Raw genomic sequence first — 21,988 nt, 5'->3', positions numbered from 1 at the left:
GTAACAAAAAAACAAACAGTAGGACATTTAGTATTGAGTTGAATGTTTATTTAAAGTTATTCCCACAGTACACCCCCTCCCTGTGTGGAGGCCTAGTCTGAAAGGAGGAGGATACAGGCCACTGTAGCGCCACCTTAGCACACTAACTAACAAGGCTACTTGTTTGGTCACAACACCTCCACCCCCCACTGGTATGGCACTCTCTGCTCCCCCGTGATAACACGCTAGCATAGTGAGGCTAGTTCAGAAACAACCCCAAGAAGAAGAAGTCCCAATAAGACTGGGGGTGAGATAAGAGAGCGAGTGACTCCAATTAATGAAAAGGAAACAGGAGGCAGTATTATTAAATATCAAGTGCCAGAAGAAAAATGGGGCGGATGATGAGAGACAAAGAGAAAATATTCAAAGTATGCTCTCTTGTCTCTCGGTGCAACTGCTGATCCGCAAGGCGTGCTTTGATGATGTCACCAAGGTAGAATGTTGAGACTCGTGAAGAATCCCAAGATTCAGAGCGTGGTCGTCGTCCTCCTCCAATCAACGTGACAGTTCTTCTCTCCTCCTTCCACACACACACGGATGGACTGATCAGAAGGAGAGAACAATAGGTTAAATACAAATCTAAAAGATGTGTACGGTTTGTGCATTTATTCACATTTTGGGTTATTTACGTAGACATGGGAATGGACAGTTTTTATATGTACCGCTGTGATCGTGAGCCACGCCATGCAAGTCAACATGTGTGAGAATCTATATTGCTCTTAGGCCAGTTGATTGGAGTTAAGAGTGTACACTGGCACCTACCCATCTGACAGAATATGATTTTTCAATCCATCATCCTCACCACTAAGGTACAATTATGCACCAACACTGGTTGTCAAAACTGAACTGAAAACCCAATTCAGGTTCCTGGTAGAGCCATAAAAGAGGCTTTCTGAATCTTCCCTGATGTGACATTTGTTATACCAAAAGAAGGTGCAGATTATGTAAAGTTGTCACTGAATGTGCATTATTGTATGTTTGTGTGCGAGTAGACTGAACAAGAATCACTTGTATTTGCCAAATACAATGGGTGCACAAGGAATGTCACTTGGTTAAGTGGTACTGACACATTCCAATACAGTTACACAATGTAAGATTGAACCATTAGGTGCAGAACAAAACATAATAGGACCTCACCTACAGTGCAGACAGGACGTTAATGTATGACAGTAGACTAAACATTAACATGCTTAAGAGACAAAATTGTTCCAGTGAATCCCAGTGTGTGTTGGACATTCAACTGTGTGCAGGGTGTCTACAGGTATAAACAAGTTAAATTTAAGACTTTTTAATACCACTTTAAATGAAATTTAAGACCAAACTTGCGATGGAAATACACACCAAAAGTGAAAATATACTCTTTCCAAGTAAACACATTGATATCAGTTCAAAATGAACAGTAAGGTAAAATGACAATAATTGGTTGAGTTTAAGAACATTGTCCAAATGTGTTTATTAATGTGAAAAAAAAACACAAAAATATCATCGTTGTCCTAAATGATATTTATTATTACAATATTCTGAGAACATTTAAGGCCCATTCACACCTAGAGCGACAACTATAAAGATAACTCTAAACTATAACGATATGCTATTGCTCAAGCGTTCACAAGACAACGATATCGGCGCAGAATATTCAGAGAAAAAATGGAGCATGATTACTTTAACGACGTGCTTTTATTTTACTCGCTCTCTAAAGTAAATAACGACACCGCCGATTTGGGTTCATGAATTGCCGCAAAAGAGAGAGGAGATGGCAGATAATAATGCTCTTTTACGGCGCTTTCATTACATTATTGTGCTTTGTTTATATGAGAGCTAATTGTACTATTGGCCACCAAGTGAAGCTGTTCATTTCTTTACCAGTAGGAGACTCCGCACACCACATCTACTGTGGATCAAAGAGTAAAGTCTCCTGTAGCCCATGTTGAGAGAAACACCTGTAACTTCACCGTGGCTGAACGGTTTCAACAGGCTACTGGAGGGACACATGTTGTTACCTCCCGGTCATATTGAAAACATAGGATAATAGCGCATTTGCAGTCAGGTTGGCCAAGACATGATGCCATATTCTTAGCATCATGCTAGCAGAAGTTATCGAGTTAACTAACTTCCAAGTCAGTAAACAGCCTTACCGCTAATCCCAAGCTCTTCCGCTCCCGACCGGTATGTCACGTTTCTTTTCAACATTTTTAGAGGCGATGGTCTTTGTCAAATAGCACCGGGTTCCTCCGGTCTTCTGTCATCAGTTCCTCAGCAAGCAACACGTCATCACTGCAGTGAATCAGTGAACTACCGAATTCTCCCACCCCATCCTTTGTAGAACTTTAGTTTGATTGGTTGAAAATGTTTTATTGTTGTCTCTACATGCAAAAAATCGGGCATTGCGCACATACCGGAAATTCTCGCGGTGACGACGTGACTAAAACATATTTAAGACTCATCCAATCTGAATTTAAGACAATTTAATACTTTTTAAGGCCTTTTATTAGTAAATGTCTATTTAAGACATTTTAAGACTTTTTAAGGACCCGCGGCCACCCTGTGTGTGTCTGCATCTGTGTGTGTGTGTGTGTGTGTGTGTGTGTGTGCATGTGTTACCTGCGTATGGGACTACAGATCTCCGAGGGGAATGATTTCTTCGTTGATAAAAAACTCAATGGTCTCCTCCTCCCAGTCGTCCACATTACTGTCCAGCTCATCAGTGTCCACTCCTGGAGACACAAACAAATGTCAGTGATATTCTTACTTGAAGCCAGTTTGGAGTGAAGGGTCAGGGGTGTGGCAGGTAAAAAGTGAGAGGTCATGCCTCCTCTGAGTTCGAGGCGGAGGCTCTTCTGTTCCTGGAGGGTCTGCACCGCCGCCTCCCTGTAGCGACGATACTCCTCCATCATGGCCCTGCGCTTGTCCACCAGCTCCTACTCACACATACACACAAATACATACACATGCTGCATTTAGTGCATCTTGTGTTAAGCTCTTGTTGAAATATCTAAAAATGTGAAATCATTAATCAAGGAAACTCAGTCATCAAGGATACCACTTTGTTCTGCTTGGAGGCTTGTAAATCTCCCCCAAGGACACAATTTATTGTTGTCACATCTTACAATATGTTTCTAGCCAAGTTGTCTGGCCTAGAGACAGTCAGCTAGCAAAAATATCAGAGACAACATGCCTAAACAAACATATATTCACCAGATGTAATGCTTTTCTGAATGCTTACAAACAGCCGAAGTACTCATAAGAGCACGGTTCCCAACCACCTCCACTAAACTCAGGTAAGATGAAGATCTGAACGGCATGAAACAGTCAGGGATGTAACAGAAATGGAACGGGTCTAACCTTGGAAGCCTTGGACTGGCTCAGACGATCCTTCTGCTCAAAGATCTTGGAGTATTTCTTGAGATCCTTTTTGATCATCTGCAAGAGACAGAGCAAGATTTACAAGAAGGTCACACAGCGACAGATAGCGAATCTAATCTGTTATCAAATCAAATCACTGATACAGCATCAAATCTTTATCACATAAATAAACATGGTGATGTAGCTCTGAGCCTCAGATCAGAGTTGGTATCAGAAGCCGAAGTTCAGCTCTCATACAAGGTGTCAGAAAAGTTCATTAGTTTGTTGCCACTGGATCCAACACACACATATCTAAATAAAATGGCACCTTGATCTGATCTGAGCTGAGCAGGGTGGCAGGTCGGGGCCTCCACAGCAGCTGACAGAAACGGTCCTTGTTGTTCTTCTGAAGAAGACGGCCCTGGAACGTCCACAGCCAGTAGGCATTGTCCACCTACACACACACACACACACACACACACACACACACACACACACACACACACACACACACACACACACACACACATACAAACAAGGTGGGGAAGAGGACATGGGAGTGGAAAGGGTCAAGTTCAGTGTATTTTTCCACAAAATAAGTGTTTGAATTAGTCAAGAAAGGGAAAAACACGCATTGCTGTACTGGGTGTGGGTCGTTGGGGAAATGTAGCAGTGTGTACCTTGTGGCTCCACCAGGAGACGGAGGTGACGACATAGCGACCGGTCGGGTCCCACTCCACATCAGAGGCCATGTAGTGCTCTGCTATGTTCATCATGGTGCAGTCTGACGTGTCCACAAAGGCAAGGGCCCCATTCATACTTCAAAGCCATACACAGAGAAAAGAGAGGGTTACACACATGAAGGCAAACCTCAATAAAAGACCTTAACACACACAAGTGCAAACATACAGCATAGTGAGCCTCAGAGTTGGAATCAGGTGTCAGAAAAGTTTAGTTTGTCATTAAGTGGCTTAGTGTGTCTGTTTCTCTTTATGTCTGTCACTCACTCAACACACAGACACACACACACAGACAGACAGAGGTATAACTGACCTCCTGAGTCCGGCCAGCACCATAAACTGTCCCTGGGGGCTCCAGAAGATACTGTTGGCCTGCTGTTTGTCAAACATCTCTGTAAAACACACAGCACCACAGTCAGTGAAGTTTTAACAGGTGTGTTAGACTGATGCAGCATTGTCTCGACGAGTCTGTGCAGCATACTCACTTATGAGCTCGATCTTGCCGTTGTTTTTGACGTGATAGAAGGAGGCGTTGATTCTGGGAGACTCTCCATGGAGAACAGCAAACTTACTGCCATTGGGCTCCCATGCAAACGCTATGATGCTTTCTGGAATGGCAAAAACACAGTAGATTAGGTTTGATCTAAGGGAAAAAAAGAGCGTTACTTTGTGTGTGTGAGTGTGTGAGCACACGCATATGTACATACCCTTCATCTCGACCACATCAACAGGAACCTGTTTCTCTCTCATTCGGAAGATTTCAAAGTTGGTCACCACGCCCTGACAGACACACACGAGAGACAAAATTTAGCTTTCGATTTTTAATAGTCAAGTCTCCCTTGTTTTTCTCCCCTCTCTCTTTTCTCTCTCCCTCTGTACCTGTGTTCCCTTTGGAGTCCTGTCCACTTTGACACAGAGGTAGTCTCCATTCCTCTGCCAGTGCAGTTTGCAGTCAACAACGTTGAAGAGGTTGCGGACCCTGATCTCCTGACGGGAAGGCATCTGCATCAGAGTCACTCTGGCTGGGATGTCTTTGTCCTCAGGCACCCAGAATGCTATGATGTTGTCACCGGGAGACCATGAGAAGTCCCTGCATACACACACGCATAAAATCAAAATCTCCATATAGAATGCTATCTTACCACTTAAAGCATATGGCCAACAGAATACACATCTTTAGAGTTGATATTATTAATGGGTAATATTATTAAGGATAGACTTACTTGATGCCACTAATCTTGAGACTCTTCTTGTCAAGCAAGCCCATAGACTAGAGGAGAAGAAGCATGGTTTTAGTCTCAGTTGTGCACAACACATAAATACAAGCATGTGTTTAGTACGATGACTTACTGGAGTCTCATAGATGCTCAGTGTGTCCTGGGTCATCCTGGCAAAGAACTTCCCATCATGGCTCCATCTGAGAACAAAGATTTACCATTACAACACAGCCATACACTACAGAAGCGACAAACATCAAAGCAACATTGTATCCATAACATACTGATTTGAAGATCAAAAGAGGTGACCACACACTACAGAAGCAACAAACATCAAAACAACATTCTATCCATCACATAACTGATTTGAAGACACAAAAGATGAGGATTTTAAGGAGAAAGACAGAAAAAAAGTATAGTGTACTGACTTGAAGATGGGCCAGTGTGCAGAGCTCTCGCAGTGGAAGCCTCTCTTCTTCTGTCCGGTCAGAATGTCCCAGATGATGATGGCCTGGGGGTCCTCCTTGGTGTCCATCAGTGGACTGAAGGTCACAACATACCTGGAAGCAAACACAACCATGCATGAAGCTTCAGACAGCTGACGTGACGTAAATCAGCCTGTGGGTACGTCGATATACGTGCCCCAGGGCACAAATCCAGCTTGTGTGTCTACACTTGGTGTGTCTGTGTGTGTATTTGGTAGGAGGGCTCTGCCAATCACTGTCATGTAATTTGAGTAACATCAAAGGAATAAATTATGCATGATTTTAATAGGTCAGTCCTGGGTCTAGGTCAGAGGAGGCAAGGTAAAGCCAGAAAACACAATGTCAGGAAAAGACAAGGCAGGATATATATCGATCAATCTATCTTTTTTTCCCCCATAAAAGAAGATGATAGGTAGGATATGTGCTAAGATTGGTAAAAGAAAATTTGTAAAAGAAAATTTACAAATTTGTACATATATATTTTCCTAATGACTCCCCCAACCATTCAGAATGGATTAGTCTTTTCCACTGCATAATGATCTCTGTTACTACAGCTATGATGCAGAACGGAAAAAAAACAGCTTTCTATCAGAAGGTGAGGTGAAATCATTTGCTTCTTAAAATAAGCTATGCTTAAAGTTAAGTTTCCATATCCAACAAACAAAAGTATCTTATTATGTTGTAATAACATTATAAGTTAATAGACTATGTAGAGGCACAACATTTGATTAAATATAACTTAGTGAGTTTTGGATAAGATTTAATCCGGTTTTTTTTTACAGTGAAGTGATAGATGAGGAGTGATTAGCACATACTGTATATCTTAAAGATTTATATAGGCCTATTCGTCAATAACTGTCTCTGTTTATCTTTTGCACATCCTGAACTGAACAAGAGAGTGGAGAGGAGGACAGAGACAAAGAAAGTTGTTGAAACAGCAACAGATAAGACAGACAGCACACTACAATATGATGATATATAGTATTACTATGCTGCTTCATTTAGACCCATTTCTCTCTGCATCAGATTGCTACATTTTGCTTTTAATATTTTCTCCCAGGAGAGGCTGCCCCCAGAGATTTAATAATTAGAGACATAATTCTGAATACCATATTAGTAGTCCTTATATAAGCAACCGTAGAGTTACAGATTTACTGACAACTACAACAGGGGTGAGTGTGGGCCAGACGAGGGCACATACATGCATTTGTATGCCTGCAGAAAAGCTGAGTTACCAACTTTGCCTTATTTTGAACCAGGAAAAACCTTGAATTCTCTGAATGGACGACTGCACATTATTGCGTAGCTACTAAGCCTACCAAGTGTCCACTAATACTGCGAATCAGCAATGTTGCTTACCTCTCGCATGGTGAGAAGTCGATGAGGGACACGCCCTGGTGGCTGAACCTCTGGATCTGTTTGAACTTCTCACCGCCCCACAATGCAATGCCACGCTGGTGGAAGGTGGCCAGGTAGGTCCCTTTAGGAGACCAGCGCACGTACGTCTCTGTCCAGCGCTGCAGACACACATCAGACACATACACACACAATCAGTCTGAAAGCCAACTACATTTAATATGAACCATCCCTCTCACCCCATCAGCTCTGCATTTCTCTCACTGACCAGTGAGTCAAGTACTCACCGCTCTCTCCTCGACTGTGATTGGCTCCTTGGCATCATTGGAGAAAATGGCAGTCCTCTCTCCTGATTCGTAAATCACACTGTACTGGTCCCGGCAGTCTGGGTCCTCAATCCAATGGCGCATATTACCCTGGACAGACAGACAGAGACACACACAAAGTTAATGGAGCCTGGACCATATGGCATATTTTCTGTTCTATTGATATGTAATGGTGAATCTTGTGGTTAAGTAGGGATTGCTTAGCTGATCAAAACTTAATTTTTTGCTGAGGTCTAGCCTAATTGGTGGTTAGAAGAGATTATAGTAAAGCTGTATTTTACTGTGGTATCCATGTTGGAAACACTCACAAAGTCCTTGAAAGGCTGCTTCTCTGGAGTTTCCCACTCATCACTAATGTTCATGTACCTGGAGGAAACAAACACACAAAATCAGACATGTCTCACACATATTTGTTGTCAAACGCATCACGTTTCTGACATCAGACATCCCAGACTTACTTGTCAAAGTCAGTGAAGACGTTGACCCTGAACGTGTGTTGTTTGTCCAGTTTGTATCCATCGGCGTTCTTTACAGCCTCCAGAGCCTGGGTGGGAGCAGCATACTCCAGGAAGATGTATCTATGTGGAAAATAGGACTGTTATTTACCTAAAATGCAACATGGATGCAGTATACTGACACAACAGAGTAGGGACCAAAACACATCCACAGGACGACACGGTCTTACCCTTTGGTCATGCCATCAGCCTCCGGGTAGAACTCATTGGTGATCTTGCCAAACTTGGAGAAAATCTTGTGTATGACGTTCTTGAGCTTCTCCAGACGCTCTGGGCCGACCTGGGGGACGTTGTCCACCACCACCACCGAGTCTATACCGTCAGCCTCCTGGGGCTTCTCCCTCAGAATGTCACCCAGAAGCTCTGAAGAGAGAAGGAGGGGAGAGCAGCAGAGGTCACTTGTCTGATGTGTGCGTTAGCCCAAGGGTTCCTAAATGTTTTCATGCCCCAAGGAGCCTCAAATCAAAATGCATCATCACTGACCCCATTTCACAAGATTTTGTTCCAAGGAACCACATCCAGGAGGATTTTGTTGATAGATATGAGTTTATATAAAATTACTTAACTGTCTATACTGCAGGTGGGGAGGTAACAGTTGGTACACTAAAACCTATGATGAAAATAGTCATCTTTATCCCTTATCTTTCTGAGCCAACTTTAAAAAGAGTGAAATAAGGGTGAAATTAAACTATTGCTCCTTTTGCTGGGGAACCCCTGGAGGTCCCTGGACCCCACTTTGGAAACGATGTCTTAGTTCCCTGGCATCCTATGGGAGATGATTATGCTAAAAATGAGGTGCCAGTTTTTATCTGACAACTGCAGAACTGAGAGGCGTTGCAGAACAGATTCCCACAACCCTGGGTTAGGGCTACATTGACACGTTAAAGATAACAGCTGCTTCATGCAAACTGTAGACTGCTGGGTTGCAGTCCTGCCCCATCCAGCTATTTTCTAGCGACAAAAAACGTGTGCTACTAGTCAGCTCACTGTTGCGCCATTTGCAAAAAAGAAAGCGACAACCCCACAGTGAATGGATGTCTGTAGTCTGGGTGGGTGGGGAGTGAAACGGATTGTGTTAGTTGGCTGATGTTGGGGATAAACTTAAGGAAAAGGATTCAGCTTCTCGCAATCTTAGCAATTATTATAAGAGAACATTAACTGACTAACACTAAATGACTTGCAGTTATTCAGATTCGAAGTCCTGGCAAGCAAACTGACAAGCTAGTTAGCTTCTTGCTAGCACCGCCGGGGTTACCGCTGGCTCCGTTAGCACCACGGCTAGCAGCAGGCCGGGAAGCCGGCGTCTTTCCTGCGCTCACCCTCATCTTCGACGTCATCGTCGAAGTCCTCCGGGTCGCTGAAGGAGGGCTCCTCTTCTTCATACTCGGGGTCGTCCGCCATATCCACCGTATCTTGCATTTAACACGAGTTAGAAGCGAATTTCTCGCCACAAAGGAGCTAAGTCCGAAAATTTAGGAGGCTGGCGGTTCGCGGCCGGTGCGGCACCATGTGCGATTACGTGAAAATGGACGAGGTGACGGAAATGTAAAACCGGAATTTGCGCGCATCCCCCGGCACCGCTGTAGTGAGGTATGTGTTGTAAAACATGGCGACCGGCTGCACGAGGGGTCAATACGTTTAACGTAGTCTATCCGCACGGTGACAGATCAGAGAAAAGTTGCAGTTACCATCTTTTTTACGACCTTCACTAGTCCACGGCGCTAAGGAGGAAGCCACGCACCGGCAGATCCGAAACTATTTCCCGCGAGACGGACATTTAGTGAAACTACAAAGTAAAAAATTACATTTTGTCTAATATTTTATCTCCTCTGATTTGATACCACAGAACTGGGTTCTTTAATTTCCAGCTATGTGAGTCAGGATTCGTCTGTCTGTCAGGATCAGTCTAACTAGCAATAAATATGAGTTATGAGCATAACAGTTGACTTAGCTAGCATTGCAATCAATGTACATTGTGAAGGCTTTTAACATGCCCACACCTATCAGCACCATGGACAGGGAGTGTGCGGCGCTGCTGCCCCGTGTGTGTGAGGTCCTGGCGGGCTCGGGGAAGTCTCTGCCCGATGACACTAGCTTGGAGAAACTGCTGGACTGGTTCACAGGGCTCACCAAGGAGGGTTAGTACTGGACCTGATAGTTTGGTCATCTTTCATCCTTCCTGCCTTCCCTGCTTTCATTCCTTCCTTCCTTCCTCTCTTTCTTTCTTTCTTTCTTTCTTTGTTTGCAAAGTAGTTCATTTCACATGAGATAGTAGGATGTAGTTTTTAGGTCTTGGAGTTAAAGTGTATTGAACAGCTATGAACAGCTATTTATGAAATGTATGCTGACTGGTCTGACATATTAAATCTCTACCACTGTCTCACATGTTTTCACCTTTTCTCCTGATCAAGGAGGATCTCTGCTGGAGGCCTGCCCATGTCTGCTTGAATTCGTATCCACTGTGATTTACAACACGGCTTCAGACCCCAGTGTCCTCTCCTTCACCCTCAGACTCGCTGGATTAATGGCTGCCACTGAGGACAGCTTTAAAATGCTGCAGGTAGGACTCACAACACCTGTCTGTAACAGGTCACACAACACCAACTCATTATTTCACTAAATTGTCAATTCTCAAACCAACCCACACTGACTGTGATTAGTTAGACACTGAGCACAGCCTAATTTTGGTGTTGTCTCCCTGTAGGAGCGCTCCATCCTGGGCCGGGTCTACGACATTCAGCATTGGCAGGAAGCAGGGCTCTGGGAGGATCCCTGCATACGGATTGGCTGGATCCAGGGCTTAAAGAGCATGCTGCAGCACCCAAAGGCTCTCCACTTCCTGGTTGAAGCAGGTGCCCCTCTTGTATTGCTCATATTACTGTGTTAGAGAGTAGGACACCCTCTCTCCTCACTTATTGTATCTTAATAAAACAATCTGATAAGCCGGAGGCAGGCAATATTGAGGGATAAAGACATTAGGTCTTCCCATTTCCTTTTAATAGTTCAGACTCAGTATTATACCACGTCATGTCTGTAATTCTGACACATCATTGTCTTCCCTCACTCCCCAGATCTCACTAAGCCCCTCCTACAACTCCAGACAGACGCAAGTCTATTTGTTGCCTCAGCCGCCAATCAAGTGCTTGCCCACATCCTGGTCTTTTTTCAGCCCGTCTCATCTGAAGGATGTAACGGCATGGAGAAGAAAGAGAAGAATGAAGTGAAGACACATGCCTGCATCAAAGCACCCGTTGCTATGGACACAGACATAGAACATCTGGCCGTCACCATGGAAACCAGCCCTGAGTACGTTGCTGTCACCATAGCAATCTCAGAGTACCTTAAGGTGTCGCTGGTTCCCAAGGACAATGCACAACTCCATCAGAGCCTCCAGAGCCTCAGGCTGCTGGCCCTGCTCCTGGCCCAGGCCGGACCTCCTCTTCGGGACACGCTGCTCAGGACGGTCCCAGGCTCTCTGGAGGCTCTGGTGACAGCAGGCTACAGTCAGCTCACACTGCCTCTAATGGACGTCCTCCTGGCTGCATACAGGTAGACTGACATAACTGCTTCTGCGTATACATTATGGGAACAGAAAGATGGAGAATTGCATTCTGAAAATGGAAAGTGCGTTCAGTCTTAAAAGTCTCTCCATGTCCCTCTTCAGCTGCTCCGGTACTGATGAACACGTCCCAGACCAGACAGTCAGCCGCCTTCTGTCATCCATGTTGGATACCAACAAACCCTCTGACCTCATTCCCGCAGCAGCAGCCGTTCTCCGCAGAGGCCACCGGTAAGCATCCGCTGCCAGCAAGACTTCACACTGTTACAGACCCATTCACAGAGCATGGGCTCACCCTCACCTTCCTTTTATAGATGCTCTGCTTACCGTCAACAGTATTTCAGCAAACTATTCATTTATCCATTCCCATCATCTGACATAATCGGTGTTGTTTTCTTCTTTGTGTCTCTGTCTAGTGACATTGTCCATACAGCCAAGGCTGTGGGAATACTACTACTAGCCCTTGACATTATCACTGGTCAGACTCTATTGAACACACACACTGCAGGTAACACACACACATATACATACATACAAACAAAGAGTTCAATTTTTTGAAGTGCTTGAGCAGTTTTTAATATCTTTATGACTGAATGTATTTTCTGTTCCAGCAGCAGAAGAACAGCAGATTTCGGTGGTAGAACAACTGAAGAGTAAAACCTCCTGTATCTCCATGATCTGTGTCTGTCTGACGAACACACCGCAGATCACACTCATGGTGAGACAGTAGAGACAATAGAGAATAGTGGAGAGGATACAGACTGTATTTCTTATGTACAGTCTAGCATTACTGTCTCTCTCTCTCTCTCTCTCTCTCTCTCTCTCTCTCTCTCTCTCTCTCTCTCTCTCTCTCTCTCTCTCTCTCTCTCTCTCTCTCAGCCTCCCGACTTCCTCCCCTGTCCTCCAGTTTTAATCGTCACTGCAGTTCTGTCACTGCTAAGGATCTGCAGTGGCCACGCCCCCTCGCCATCGATTGGCTCTAGTAAGGCATGCAGGAATGTCATTGGCTGTGGCAAGGTTCAGAAATGTGGTCTAGAGGCTCTGACAGCTCTTAGCACCAGCCCAGGTAAAGCTCAGTGTGTGTGTGTGTGTGTGTGTGTGTGTGTGTGTGTGAGAGAGAGAGAGAGAGAGAGTGTGTGAAATACATGTAATACAGCTTCCAAATATATATGTGAGCATCTTGTGTGTTTTTCAGGAGCAAAGGAGAAGATGAGTGAGGTGTTCACAGTTCTGATACAATATCTGCACAATCCTGACTCTGACCCTACTGTAAGTTGTGTGTGTGTGTGTGTGTGTGTGTGTGTGTGTGTGTGTGTGTGTGTGTGTGTGTGAGAGTTAGCAGAAGGCAGTACAGAATATGAGACCGACTGTCTTAACCTATTTAAAGTGAAGACACCTCTTCACCTCTTTTCTGAGCAATTTTATTTTTATAGCTTTAGTACACACAGTGTAATTAGTAGTTTGTTAGACAGGGGTGTACACATTGGCTTAAGCAGGGATCAAACCTGTGTCTCTCTGGTCACAGGACAGTCCTTATAACCACCAAACAACTCTACCATATTGACTACTCCTCATTAAAAGTCACACAGTTAGAGTAACATTGAGTGATTACAGTCTGAGTCTTCTAACCAGTCTGGGAGGGTTAGCAGCCTTAGCTAAAAAACAACAACAGTAAATTATCAGTTATCTCATGTTGTCATATGTTGTTGAAATGGCCGTGTCTCTGTGTTTCAGGTTCTACAGAAGTGCTACCAGGCCTTAGTGAAGTGGATGGGTGTGTGTACAGATCTCTCCTCTATGAGAGACCAGCTCAGACAAGGTAGTGTTCACCAGCAGCCTCCTCATTACAGCTGGTGTACACTCTCCTGCATGATTAATCCAGATACAGACCAGACCCTGCATTGTTTCTGGCTATATGCTGTGTTAACATATATGTGTTTGTGTGTGTTCATCAGATCTACTCGAAGTAGTGAAGAAACGTGTGTGTGACATGCGCTGGGAGGTTAGAGACTCAACTGTGGAGTTTCTGGGTCAGCTGGCAGGTGTGTCTATCTTTCCAAAATCGGCCCAGGAATTGAACGTGTGTGAGGCTCTGCTGGGCTGCAGTACCACTCCTCTCCTCACAGAGGCGCTGTCTGATCCAGAGAGTTATGTGAGAGCCAGCACTATCTCTGCACTGGCACAGACGCTGGCACCCAGCTGGCAGCAGGGGGCAGCAGTCACACAGGAGCAGGTAGGCAGCCGGGCATCTGGACAGAATCATTCCAGTTAATGATAATTATAGCATTTCACTACCAGCAAAACCTTACACTTTCCTGGAAATGAGAAATACCACCTTATTTTCAGACTGAAAATGATGTGGTTTTTGTTTTGTTTTTTAACCGCTGACTCTCAGGTTATGAAAGCTATTCAGTATATAAATGATCTTAAACAAGTTAAATTCAATTCATTAAAAACAGGAAGGGACCCAAACTATTTTGCTATTCGATCATTCTGAACATAACAGTATTTCTTTGTTTCGGTTCAAACATTCCAACCTATAAATTAAAGTTCTGAAACAGTTGGAACAAAACCAAGAACCGGTTCATAGTGTTCTTTTTAATTTCCTTCTAGGCCATGTGAACTAGATATTACAAATTTCCCATTGGAAAAGCTTACATGGCAGCGCATCAAGGGTGTTTTGTGTGTAATCATCATTCATTCTTTTGACAATAATTAACTTCTCATGGTCAAGGTCTCAGACAAGTTCAGTGTGCATGTGCAGTTGTCAGGACAGAAGAGGAGTCGGAGGACTGACCTGATGCATTTGTGGATTTTTTGCGTGGAGAGTGGAGAGCGGGAGGGATGGGTGTGAATAACTGGCACACAAGTACAGACCTATGGCAGAGAGAAGAGGCAGCAGCAAAACCTAGTGAATGGGATCATTTTGACAACAAAATAGGATAATGATGAGTATTGTAACAAAAAGAAACCAAAAAAAGAAAACGAATGAAAGAATGAACCGGTTTCCTCGCCTCAATGTTAAAGGTTACGTTCTGGAACATTTAAATTCACCTTCGTTCCTGGTTATGTTTCTATTCCACCAAAAGTTTTGTTCTTTATCAGTTTTCATTTTGGTTCCCCAAACCGGTTCCTTCCCCTGATTAAACACAATGGCAAACACTAATATGAAAACATGCGACTGTTATCGACACTGCTAATGTCTGTGTGTCTGTGTGTAAACTTCCCTCCAGACTGACATAGTGAGCAGGCTGCTGGACATTCTCTCCGCGGACACAGAGGGCTTCGCCAGGAGAGCGGTCCTCCAATACTTCATCGCCTGGTTCTCTTCGTGTTCGTCAAACACGCCTCCGTCACCGTCCGCCTCTTCCTCCCTCCTGATGAAGTCCGTGCGTTCCGTCCTCGCACAAGGCAGCGCTGATCTGGACTGGGAGGTCAAGGTTCACACGCTGGAGCTGGCTGAGCTGCTGCTGGACAAAACGCTTCCAGGTCACCGGGGGTCCGGGTCGAGTTCGACGTACCTGCCGCACCCCTATGCCGTGGGCTCTGACCAGGCCTACGCGCCACACACACACTCCGATACACGGACTCTTGGACAGACACACACAGACCACAGAGAGGCAGACTTGGCCAGTGTGTTGTACGGCCTGGTAGAGCAGGGGGTAGTCTCCGCATTGTTGAGCGGTCTGGTTGACTGTGATCGACCGGTGGCTCTGAAGGCCTGTCGCCTGCTGATAACACTCAGAGAGACAATCTGCCCCCTGTCGCTAGGGGCTCTGGACACCACTGTTGCCCTGGCAACAGCCGCCAGGGTGTCCTGTGAACTGCAGGGGTGGGGCTGGGGACGGGAGATCAGAAGGAACCTGGAGGAGAAATGTGATTGGACCAGTAGGCGGGAGAGGATGCACGGTTTTGATAGGCCAGGCAAGGCTGATTCCGAGGAATGCGATACGGTGAGAGAGGCGAGTGCGAGCGAGGGAGACGACAGTGTGTGTGTTGGTGTGTGTGAGGCGTTGAGGTGTCTGGGTTTAGACGAGAGGCTGGCCGTCCTGACTCAAAGTAGCGACCACGTCCACAACTCTCCCCTCTCTCTGCTCCAGGACATACTGACCGCTAGTCACACACACACTCATCCAGATGCGCAGCCGGGGCAAGAGGTCATAGTTGACTGCTACTGACACACACACACACTGCTTTTTGAAGTCTCTGTTTCTCATGGAATTTACTGTAAATTGATATGCAGTGAATAATGGTTTCTGCCCTACTGAACTATTCAATTGGACAGCACTGCTACATGTAGAAGAGTTTGTTATTAGTGATTAACTCTACACTGTTCACTCAGGGCGCATGGCCAAAGTGTCATTTGACTATATGTTGATTTGATATTTTAGTTATTTGAGCCAAAGAGGATTAACGGTGATTTTAAGGATTCTTACATGTATGTTATTCCTATAGTCCAGGACAGTCCAGTCAGCATTTGGGAACATGAGAGGCTATCTGGAGCTTGATGACATCACAGTCTTCGTTTTCTGGTTTCTTACACAATTGTTCACGCTCACAAATATTGATTGGGCTGTCCTTGATTGTCCATCTAATTTTCTATACATAAACAGAGAAAATGCCTGCTCTGTCTTTTACAAAGTGCAGTTGATTTTGGACACTTAAGTCTAACAATTGTTGTAAAATAAAGATTAAATTTAATGTTTCTGAAATTAGTGTCATTTCTTTGCTTATCCATTATCCATTGAAGGAACGGGTACTGAGCCATGGGACCCACCACCCCTCCACCCCCTTCTCCCGTACGTGCTGTTGTGTCGACATTGCGTATCGCATTGTTTAACTGTGCTAGATTTTGGACTATGGTAATTAATTTGCTCTTGATATTAACTTCACATAACTGCATTACACTTACAAAGAGAAGTTATCAGTATGATCTTCACAGAAAGAAATTTGAAAGTTGTCTCAGTTATCTCCATGTTTGTAGCTGCTGAAGATAGGATGGCGTTGATAAAATACTAAGTATTTTAGGCCTATCGATTTCATGGTGTAGCTCCTTTGCCGCACTATATTATCAGTCAGTTTTTCTTGAAATTTCCTTTGTTTTCATGATCAGCTGTTAATTTAACTGTTAAATAGAGAGCAACTGAATCAACTGGAACTAACTAACTGGAATAGATGTTAGTTGACTTGACTTGTTAGGGGCCATTCATGCTGCAGGTCATTTCGCTCTAGTTATTTTCCTTCTTCTCCCATCTCTCTTTTCTACCTTCTGCTTTACTGATTTCCTTAGTGGCAGTGCTTTATCAAGGCCCCGGTGTGGTAAGTGTTTAGATACTGGATGGAGGGGGCAGTTGCCGTCTCCACGTGTTCACACACTCACTAACTCGGTCACATGGAAGAACAGAGAGACACATGCGCACACAAAGCTTTCCTCATTAACTAATGAGCAGAATGTCAGCGACTGCCCAAACACATGAACACACACACTCTCCCACACACACACACACACACACACACACACTTCTCTCCTCCTTTAATCGAGTGTCATCACTCTGCTATTCTCTCCTCACACTGCTATTTTCTCTCTCTTCATTCATAAAGTGGAAGTATTTTCTTGGCTGACTCTGCTCCTCTTCTCCTGCCCAGTATGGAGGCGGTGGCAGTTTTCTCTTTCACAGCATCAGAAGCAGACGAGATCAGTTTTCAGAAAGGGGACATGATCAAGGTAGGTGTGTGTGTGTATGTGTGTGTGTGTGTGTGGCATAGGGGGATAGAGAGGTTTTTAAATCTTAAATTATCCAAATGTAACACAAAATGTACTTCTGCTTTCTGCTACTTATTTACATTGTAAATTTCTTTGTGTGTGTGTGTGTGTGTGTGTGTGTGTGTGCGCTATAGGTGACAGACATGGAGGATGATTCTAGCTGGTTCACAGCGGAGATCCAGGGGAAGCGTGGCTACGTGCCAGAGAACTATATTTCCCTCCTTCCTCATCTGTAAAAAAAAAACTTTCTTCATTAATGTGACACTTATTAAAAACAACAAATAATTTTAGGATAGAAAACTTTGGCTTTGCCTCCCTCCAAACCTAATAAATTGGGTTAGATGGCTTCAACTGCCATCACTTGCATAACTGAATTGGTTTTTAATGAAAAGTTAGGTGGACTAAGATATTCAGGCTACTGCCAGTTTAAAGGGTAAACTTAATTTGATTCTCAAAATAGATTTGTTTAAGAGGGGTGAATAATTCATGTGCTTTCTCACCCTCTCTGTATGCGAGTGTGCATTTTCTCTCTCTCTCTCTCTCTCTCTCTGTGTGTGTGTGTGTATGTAGATGGTTTGTAGGGCGGGTCTCAAGACAGGAGGCTGAGCAGCGTCTGCGGTGGCAGGCCAGTGGAGCGTTTCTGGTTAGGGAGAGTGAGTCGGCTCCAGGAGAGTTTTCTGTCTCTGTTAGGTCAGTAAACTCACTCACACACCCCCCCCCCCCCACACACACACACACACACACACACACACAGGCAAAGGCAACTGCATTAAAGTCTTCAGGATGAAATGTAACTAGTGCTGTGTTACAGAGAGTTTGTCTCTGTCATCTTTTCCCCTGTGTCAATCATTTCCCAAAGGTTACTTTTCAGAATTGAGGGATGAGTATCAAATGATCCCACACTGGTAGAGCCTAATATTCAGAAGTACAGTCATAAAGAATATAAATAATACTGTGACTAGGGATGGGACAATATATCGAGATTCTGAAATGTTAGCTACATTTTATTCTGTTGTAGTAATCACAAATCAGATGACTTGCCCATCACAATTTCACAAGCTGTCCATCCAAATTATATTATTTGCACTTTGTAATGACGTTTTTGCGTTGTTTACATTCTAGCAATCGAATGCCATTACTAGAAAGATTTCTGGCTCAGAAATAAACTAAAAAAAATAAAATAATTCTGCACAGTCATACTTTGTTATAATTCTGCACAGTCATACTTTGTTGTCATTGAACTTTTATTTATTTTTCATTTATTGTATCGTGGTTGTATCGAATCGTGAACCCCATATCGGATATCGAATCACATTGTGAGATAAGCATATGGTCTCATCCCTAACTGTGACATTAATAAGTTGTAAAATGTTTGGGTGCTGGGATGTACCAATAATTTGTGTGTGCTGAACCAGCTCTGCTGCCACTATTTCCCAACTCTCACTCACAGCAGCTGCATTTGCTTTGTCAGAGTTGTTTTTGTGACCGAAGAGGCAAGCGACTGCTGCTGGGTTTGTTCTCAAAAAAGGGGAAACAGTTTTGACACAGGGGTCGGCGGTCTTGCAGTACATTGAGATGGATTATACAATCCAGGCATTATCTCCTCGTTATTGTTTGTTTTCCACTACGATGAACACAGTTACATCATCCACGTGTCTTTCAGTGTGTGTCAGGGTCAGCGAAGGGTAAAGCCAGACTATTTAAATATGTTTAATGAGAATTAAACCTAAAAATACCACAGCTGCACAAAGACACTAGCTTTATAGTGTGTGTGTGTGTGTGTGTGTGTGTGTGTGTGGAGAGAGGTGTAATTTGGGTCACCAATGTGATGTGGGACACATTTAATCATTGTGGGTAAATTAAATGTGTTCAATAATCAGGGCATTATGTAACACACTCATAGGCATAGTCTTTAATTAAACACAGGTACAATATGCCACTCTCTCACACACACACACACACACACATGCATGCACATACACACATACACGTTTTCAGACACATGGCAGAGAGGAAAGATTTCTCTCACAACTCAACATCTGTCTGCCTGTAAGGGCTGAGAGTTACGACACATGCATACTTTTACATTCACACACACACACACACACATACACACACACACACATACACACACACACAGTGTCTTTCCCCAAATGGTCAATAGAGGGTGATTATGTTCAAGTACAGTCAAAAGACTTTTAACATGTTTTATATATGTAGTTTGTGAATAGCAGCAGTGACCCAACGGTGAGTTTCTGTCTGTCCTCATCTCATCTGCAGTATGGCATCATGGGAAACACTACAGTGTATTTTATCATCAAGTATATTACATCACCATACATTACTCCTTTTATTTCTGTCACTGTTGGTCAAATATACAGACACAGAATTACACATATACAATACAAGGTGTGTTTTTCAGTATGAGAAGAGCTACGGGCTACCCTACGTTTCTCACAGTTACTCAGGGCAGATTGGTGTGTGTGTGTGTGGCGATGCATACTGACTATGAATGCATAGAGTTTGTAGCCGCAGTTCCCACAATGACGGAGGAATGCATACAATTCATCTGTGTTATTTGTTAAACAAAGAAACAGGTTGAGGAATGAGGATTAGCACAGCTTGCTTCTTAAGGGTTCTTACCAGCAGGTTTTTTTCCACTGGAGCATAAAAGAAAAATGCATACCTCCCTTTACCCCCCCCCCACCACCACCTCTCTTTTTTCCCCCCACCCTTATTTGCAGCTACGGTGACATGGTGGAACACTTCCGGGTGCTGGAGGGGGCGGGCCAGTACTGCATATGGGACGAGTCATTCTGCTCCCTCAACCGGCTGGTGGATTTCTACAGGACTCACAGCATCGCCGTGGAGCGGGTGGTGTACCTGAGAGACCTTCCCTCCCAAACGTCCCCCCGCCTGTCGGACCCGGGCCGCAACCCCTATCCCAACCCGTATAAAAGCAGCTCCCGGCAGTCGCTCCCCCTCTCCCGCCCCTTCTCTCACCCGGAGAGAGAGTCCTCCCCGCGTCTGCTGGAACCAGTTTTGGGGGTATGACAAACATTACATGTAGTTATTCCTCAATTCATAAAGGGCATGAGCGTCTGTTATTAAATACATACCTGCTTTTCTAATGTCATCGTCTGGCTCTGTCTGTGTGCAGAAACCTCGTCTGGCTCATGCCATCTGTGACTACACTGCCCCTCAGACCGCCCACCTGCGCTTCCTGCGCGGTGACATCATCGACCTGCTGGACTGCTCCAGTTCGCTGAGCTGGAGGGGGCGCTGCCGTGGCCGAGTAGGAGTCTTCCCTCCAGAATATGTCCAACCGCTATACCACTGACAGCCCATCAAACTGTAGAGTCGGCCAGTCACATGGTAATCCTGACATCATCAAGATTCCGGAAATGTTCTGGGTGTTCATTTGTAGCACCCAGATTTCAAAATAGCTGGTTCAATATGGTTCCACTCATTCAGTCGATCAGAGAATTTACGGTGCACTGGATAATAATATAATAAGTGGATGGTAATGCATAACTAAATTCGATTTGCATTTTGAAATTTGAGAAAAACAACAAAACAATCATTGGTACAAGACTCTGTCCATAACAGCCATAGCTCGGTAAAGGACAATTTGTGCTTTATGCCACAGTGCTGTTTTCGATCAACCGGCCAGCTTACCATGATAAAAATAATTTTGTGCCACTGTTCTGGTGTCCACAGATTCCCCAAGATTGAATGCTTGAAAGAACGATTAGACTTGTACGAAAGATTCGATTTATACAGTAAGACTAAGGTATTACAATACTAGGGCTGTTACGGATCACATAGCTAGCTACCATGTCAAATTGGCGCTGAGGGAGTGACAGTGAAAACAGCTGGATATCTATGTAAGAGCTGTTCTGATCATGTGATTGGTCAGCAGTTGGCGAGGCTTATGGGTATTGTAGCAGGTGACATGGAAACTTATGTGTCTGATGATAAAAATAGCTGATTTTTCAACACAGAGGTTGAAACATTGATGATAGCAATCACATAATGTTGACTTGCTTTGCCCTGTAGAAGATAATGAGCCAACTTGATACGGATTGGCTGTAATCAACAACAGAATGAAGTTGGACAGGCGGTTAACATAGTGAAAATGACTTGTTGAACCACGGTGCCACGTGACGAGCCAGCTCTATAGTCCCTCCCTCCCATCACTTCTGTCCCATGGCTGTACCACTGACACTCGTGTGTCAGGCTGCAGTCACTCTGACCTTGCTTGTCCAATGACTAGTCCATTCTTACAACCAGTCTTTCAAGCCCTGCTGCCCTCCTTGCACAAACAACTTGTACTGAAAGAATGAATGAAAGAGAAATGTTATATCCGGTAGGATAGTGAGAATGCACTTTGTAGTATCCTCAGTAGATGTTCCAATCTCACTTCATGTATACTTAATGTGTATGCTGTTATGCCATCTTGTCTATCCTCCTACTGTCCTGTATAGTAGCAAGTAAACTGCACAGAAGTCAAATAAAGAGTGATATTATCTGGTTTCAAATGCTCTGACCTGCGTTCATTTGTGGCCACACACTCATAGCTTTGATGCACAAATCTTTAATTTTATTGAGACATGAATATATACAAAAAACAAACAAAAAACAC

The 21,988-nt window shown here is 44.2% G+C and overlaps 3 protein-coding genes and 1 non-coding gene across 5 annotated transcripts; 2 read left to right on the top strand and 2 right to left on the bottom strand.

Annotated features, from left to right (window-relative positions):
- Positions 1–26: 26 nt before the first annotated feature.
- On the bottom strand, positions 27–9,547 carry eif3ba (eukaryotic translation initiation factor 3, subunit Ba). Its single transcript, XM_071914468.2, has 19 exons — positions 9,340–9,547; positions 8,191–8,383; positions 7,964–8,083; positions 7,814–7,871; positions 7,467–7,595; positions 7,183–7,340; positions 5,767–5,898; positions 5,472–5,538; positions 5,345–5,391; positions 5,001–5,211; positions 4,829–4,901; positions 4,607–4,729; positions 4,435–4,513; positions 4,062–4,200; positions 3,710–3,835; positions 3,382–3,459; positions 2,849–2,957; positions 2,641–2,753; positions 27–581 (listed from the first exon to the last, which is right to left on the bottom strand). Exons 1-18 carry the CDS (start codon positions 9,437–9,439, stop codon positions 2,653–2,655), a joined length of 2,043 nt encoding a protein of 680 aa, XP_071770569.1. The 5' UTR covers positions 9,440–9,547; the 3' UTR covers positions 27–581; positions 2,641–2,652.
- LOC139923698 (small nucleolar RNA SNORD60) lies at positions 3,591–3,678 on the bottom strand. Its single transcript, XR_011785203.1, has one exon. It is a non-coding gene; the product is annotated as a small nucleolar RNA SNORD60 (small nucleolar RNA).
- A 138-nt stretch (positions 9,548–9,685) lies between the features above and the next one.
- On the top strand, positions 9,686–16,221 carry brat1 (BRCA1-associated ATM activator 1). Of its 2 annotated transcripts, none has more exons than XM_078291002.1 (12): positions 9,686–10,158; positions 10,432–10,580; positions 10,725–10,872; positions 11,092–11,569; positions 11,685–11,810; positions 11,996–12,087; positions 12,194–12,297; positions 12,459–12,645; positions 12,775–12,848; positions 13,314–13,398; positions 13,535–13,812; positions 14,813–16,221. In XM_078291002.1, exons 1-12 carry the CDS (start codon positions 9,987–9,989, stop codon positions 15,755–15,757), a joined length of 2,838 nt encoding a protein of 945 aa, XP_078147128.1. In that variant the 5' UTR covers positions 9,686–9,986; the 3' UTR covers positions 15,758–16,221. The 2 variants fall into 2 exon arrangements, with proteins under 2 accessions (XP_078147128.1, XP_078147124.1); XM_078290998.1 differs by having other exon boundaries at positions 12,191–12,297.
- Positions 16,222–17,226: 1,005 nt separating this feature from the next.
- Positions 17,227–21,872, top strand: LOC139923676 (GRB2-related adapter protein-like). Its single transcript, XM_071914492.2, has 5 exons — positions 17,227–17,304; positions 17,478–17,575; positions 17,914–18,033; positions 20,088–20,236; positions 20,481–21,872. Exons 1-5 carry the CDS (start codon positions 17,227–17,229, stop codon positions 20,681–20,683), a joined length of 648 nt encoding a protein of 215 aa, XP_071770593.2. The 3' UTR covers positions 20,684–21,872.
- Positions 21,873–21,988: the final 116 nt, after the last annotated feature.

Source organism: Centroberyx gerrardi, chromosome 3, assembly GCF_048128805.1.
Source record: "Centroberyx gerrardi isolate f3 chromosome 3, fCenGer3.hap1.cur.20231027, whole genome shotgun sequence".
In the NCBI taxonomy this organism is placed as follows: Eukaryota; Metazoa; Chordata; class Actinopteri; order Beryciformes; family Berycidae; genus Centroberyx; species Centroberyx gerrardi.
The sequence above is the reverse complement of the archived record's forward strand: the minus strand, read 5'-3'. Positions and strand labels throughout refer to the sequence as shown.

Bases quoted from the DNA above. Each gene is read 5' to 3' on its own strand.
- eif3ba (XM_071914468.2), bottom strand. From the start codon at position 9,439: ATGCAAGATACGGTGGATATGGCGGACGACCCCGAGTATGAAGAAGAG. The intron at 8,384-9,339 runs GTGAGCGCAGGA...TTCTCTCTTCAG, and splicing joins CGATGACGTCGAAGATGAGG to AGCTTCTGGGTGACATTCTG. The intron at 2,754-2,848 runs GCATGACCTCTC...TTGTGTCTCCAG, and splicing joins CCGCCTCGAACTCAGAGGAG to GAGTGGACACTGATGAGCTG.
- brat1 (XM_078290998.1), top strand. From the start codon at position 9,987: ATGTACATTGTGAAGGCTTTTAACATGCCCACACCTATCAGCACCATG. The intron at 10,873-11,091 runs GTGCCCCTCTTG...CTCACTCCCCAG, and splicing joins CCACTTCCTGGTTGAAGCAG to ATCTCACTAAGCCCCTCCTA. The intron at 12,849-13,313 runs GTAAGTTGTGTG...TCTGTGTTTCAG, and splicing joins ATCCTGACTCTGACCCTACT to GTTCTACAGAAGTGCTACCA.
- LOC139923676 (XM_071914492.2), top strand. From the start codon at position 17,227: ATGGAGGCGGTGGCAGTTTTCTCTTTCACAGCATCAGAAGCAGACGAG. The intron at 17,576-17,913 runs GTAAAAAAAAAA...GTGTGTATGTAG, and splicing joins ATTTCCCTCCTTCCTCATCT to ATGGTTTGTAGGGCGGGTCT. The intron at 18,034-20,087 runs GTCAGTAAACTC...CCTTATTTGCAG, and splicing joins GAGTTTTCTGTCTCTGTTAG to CTACGGTGACATGGTGGAAC.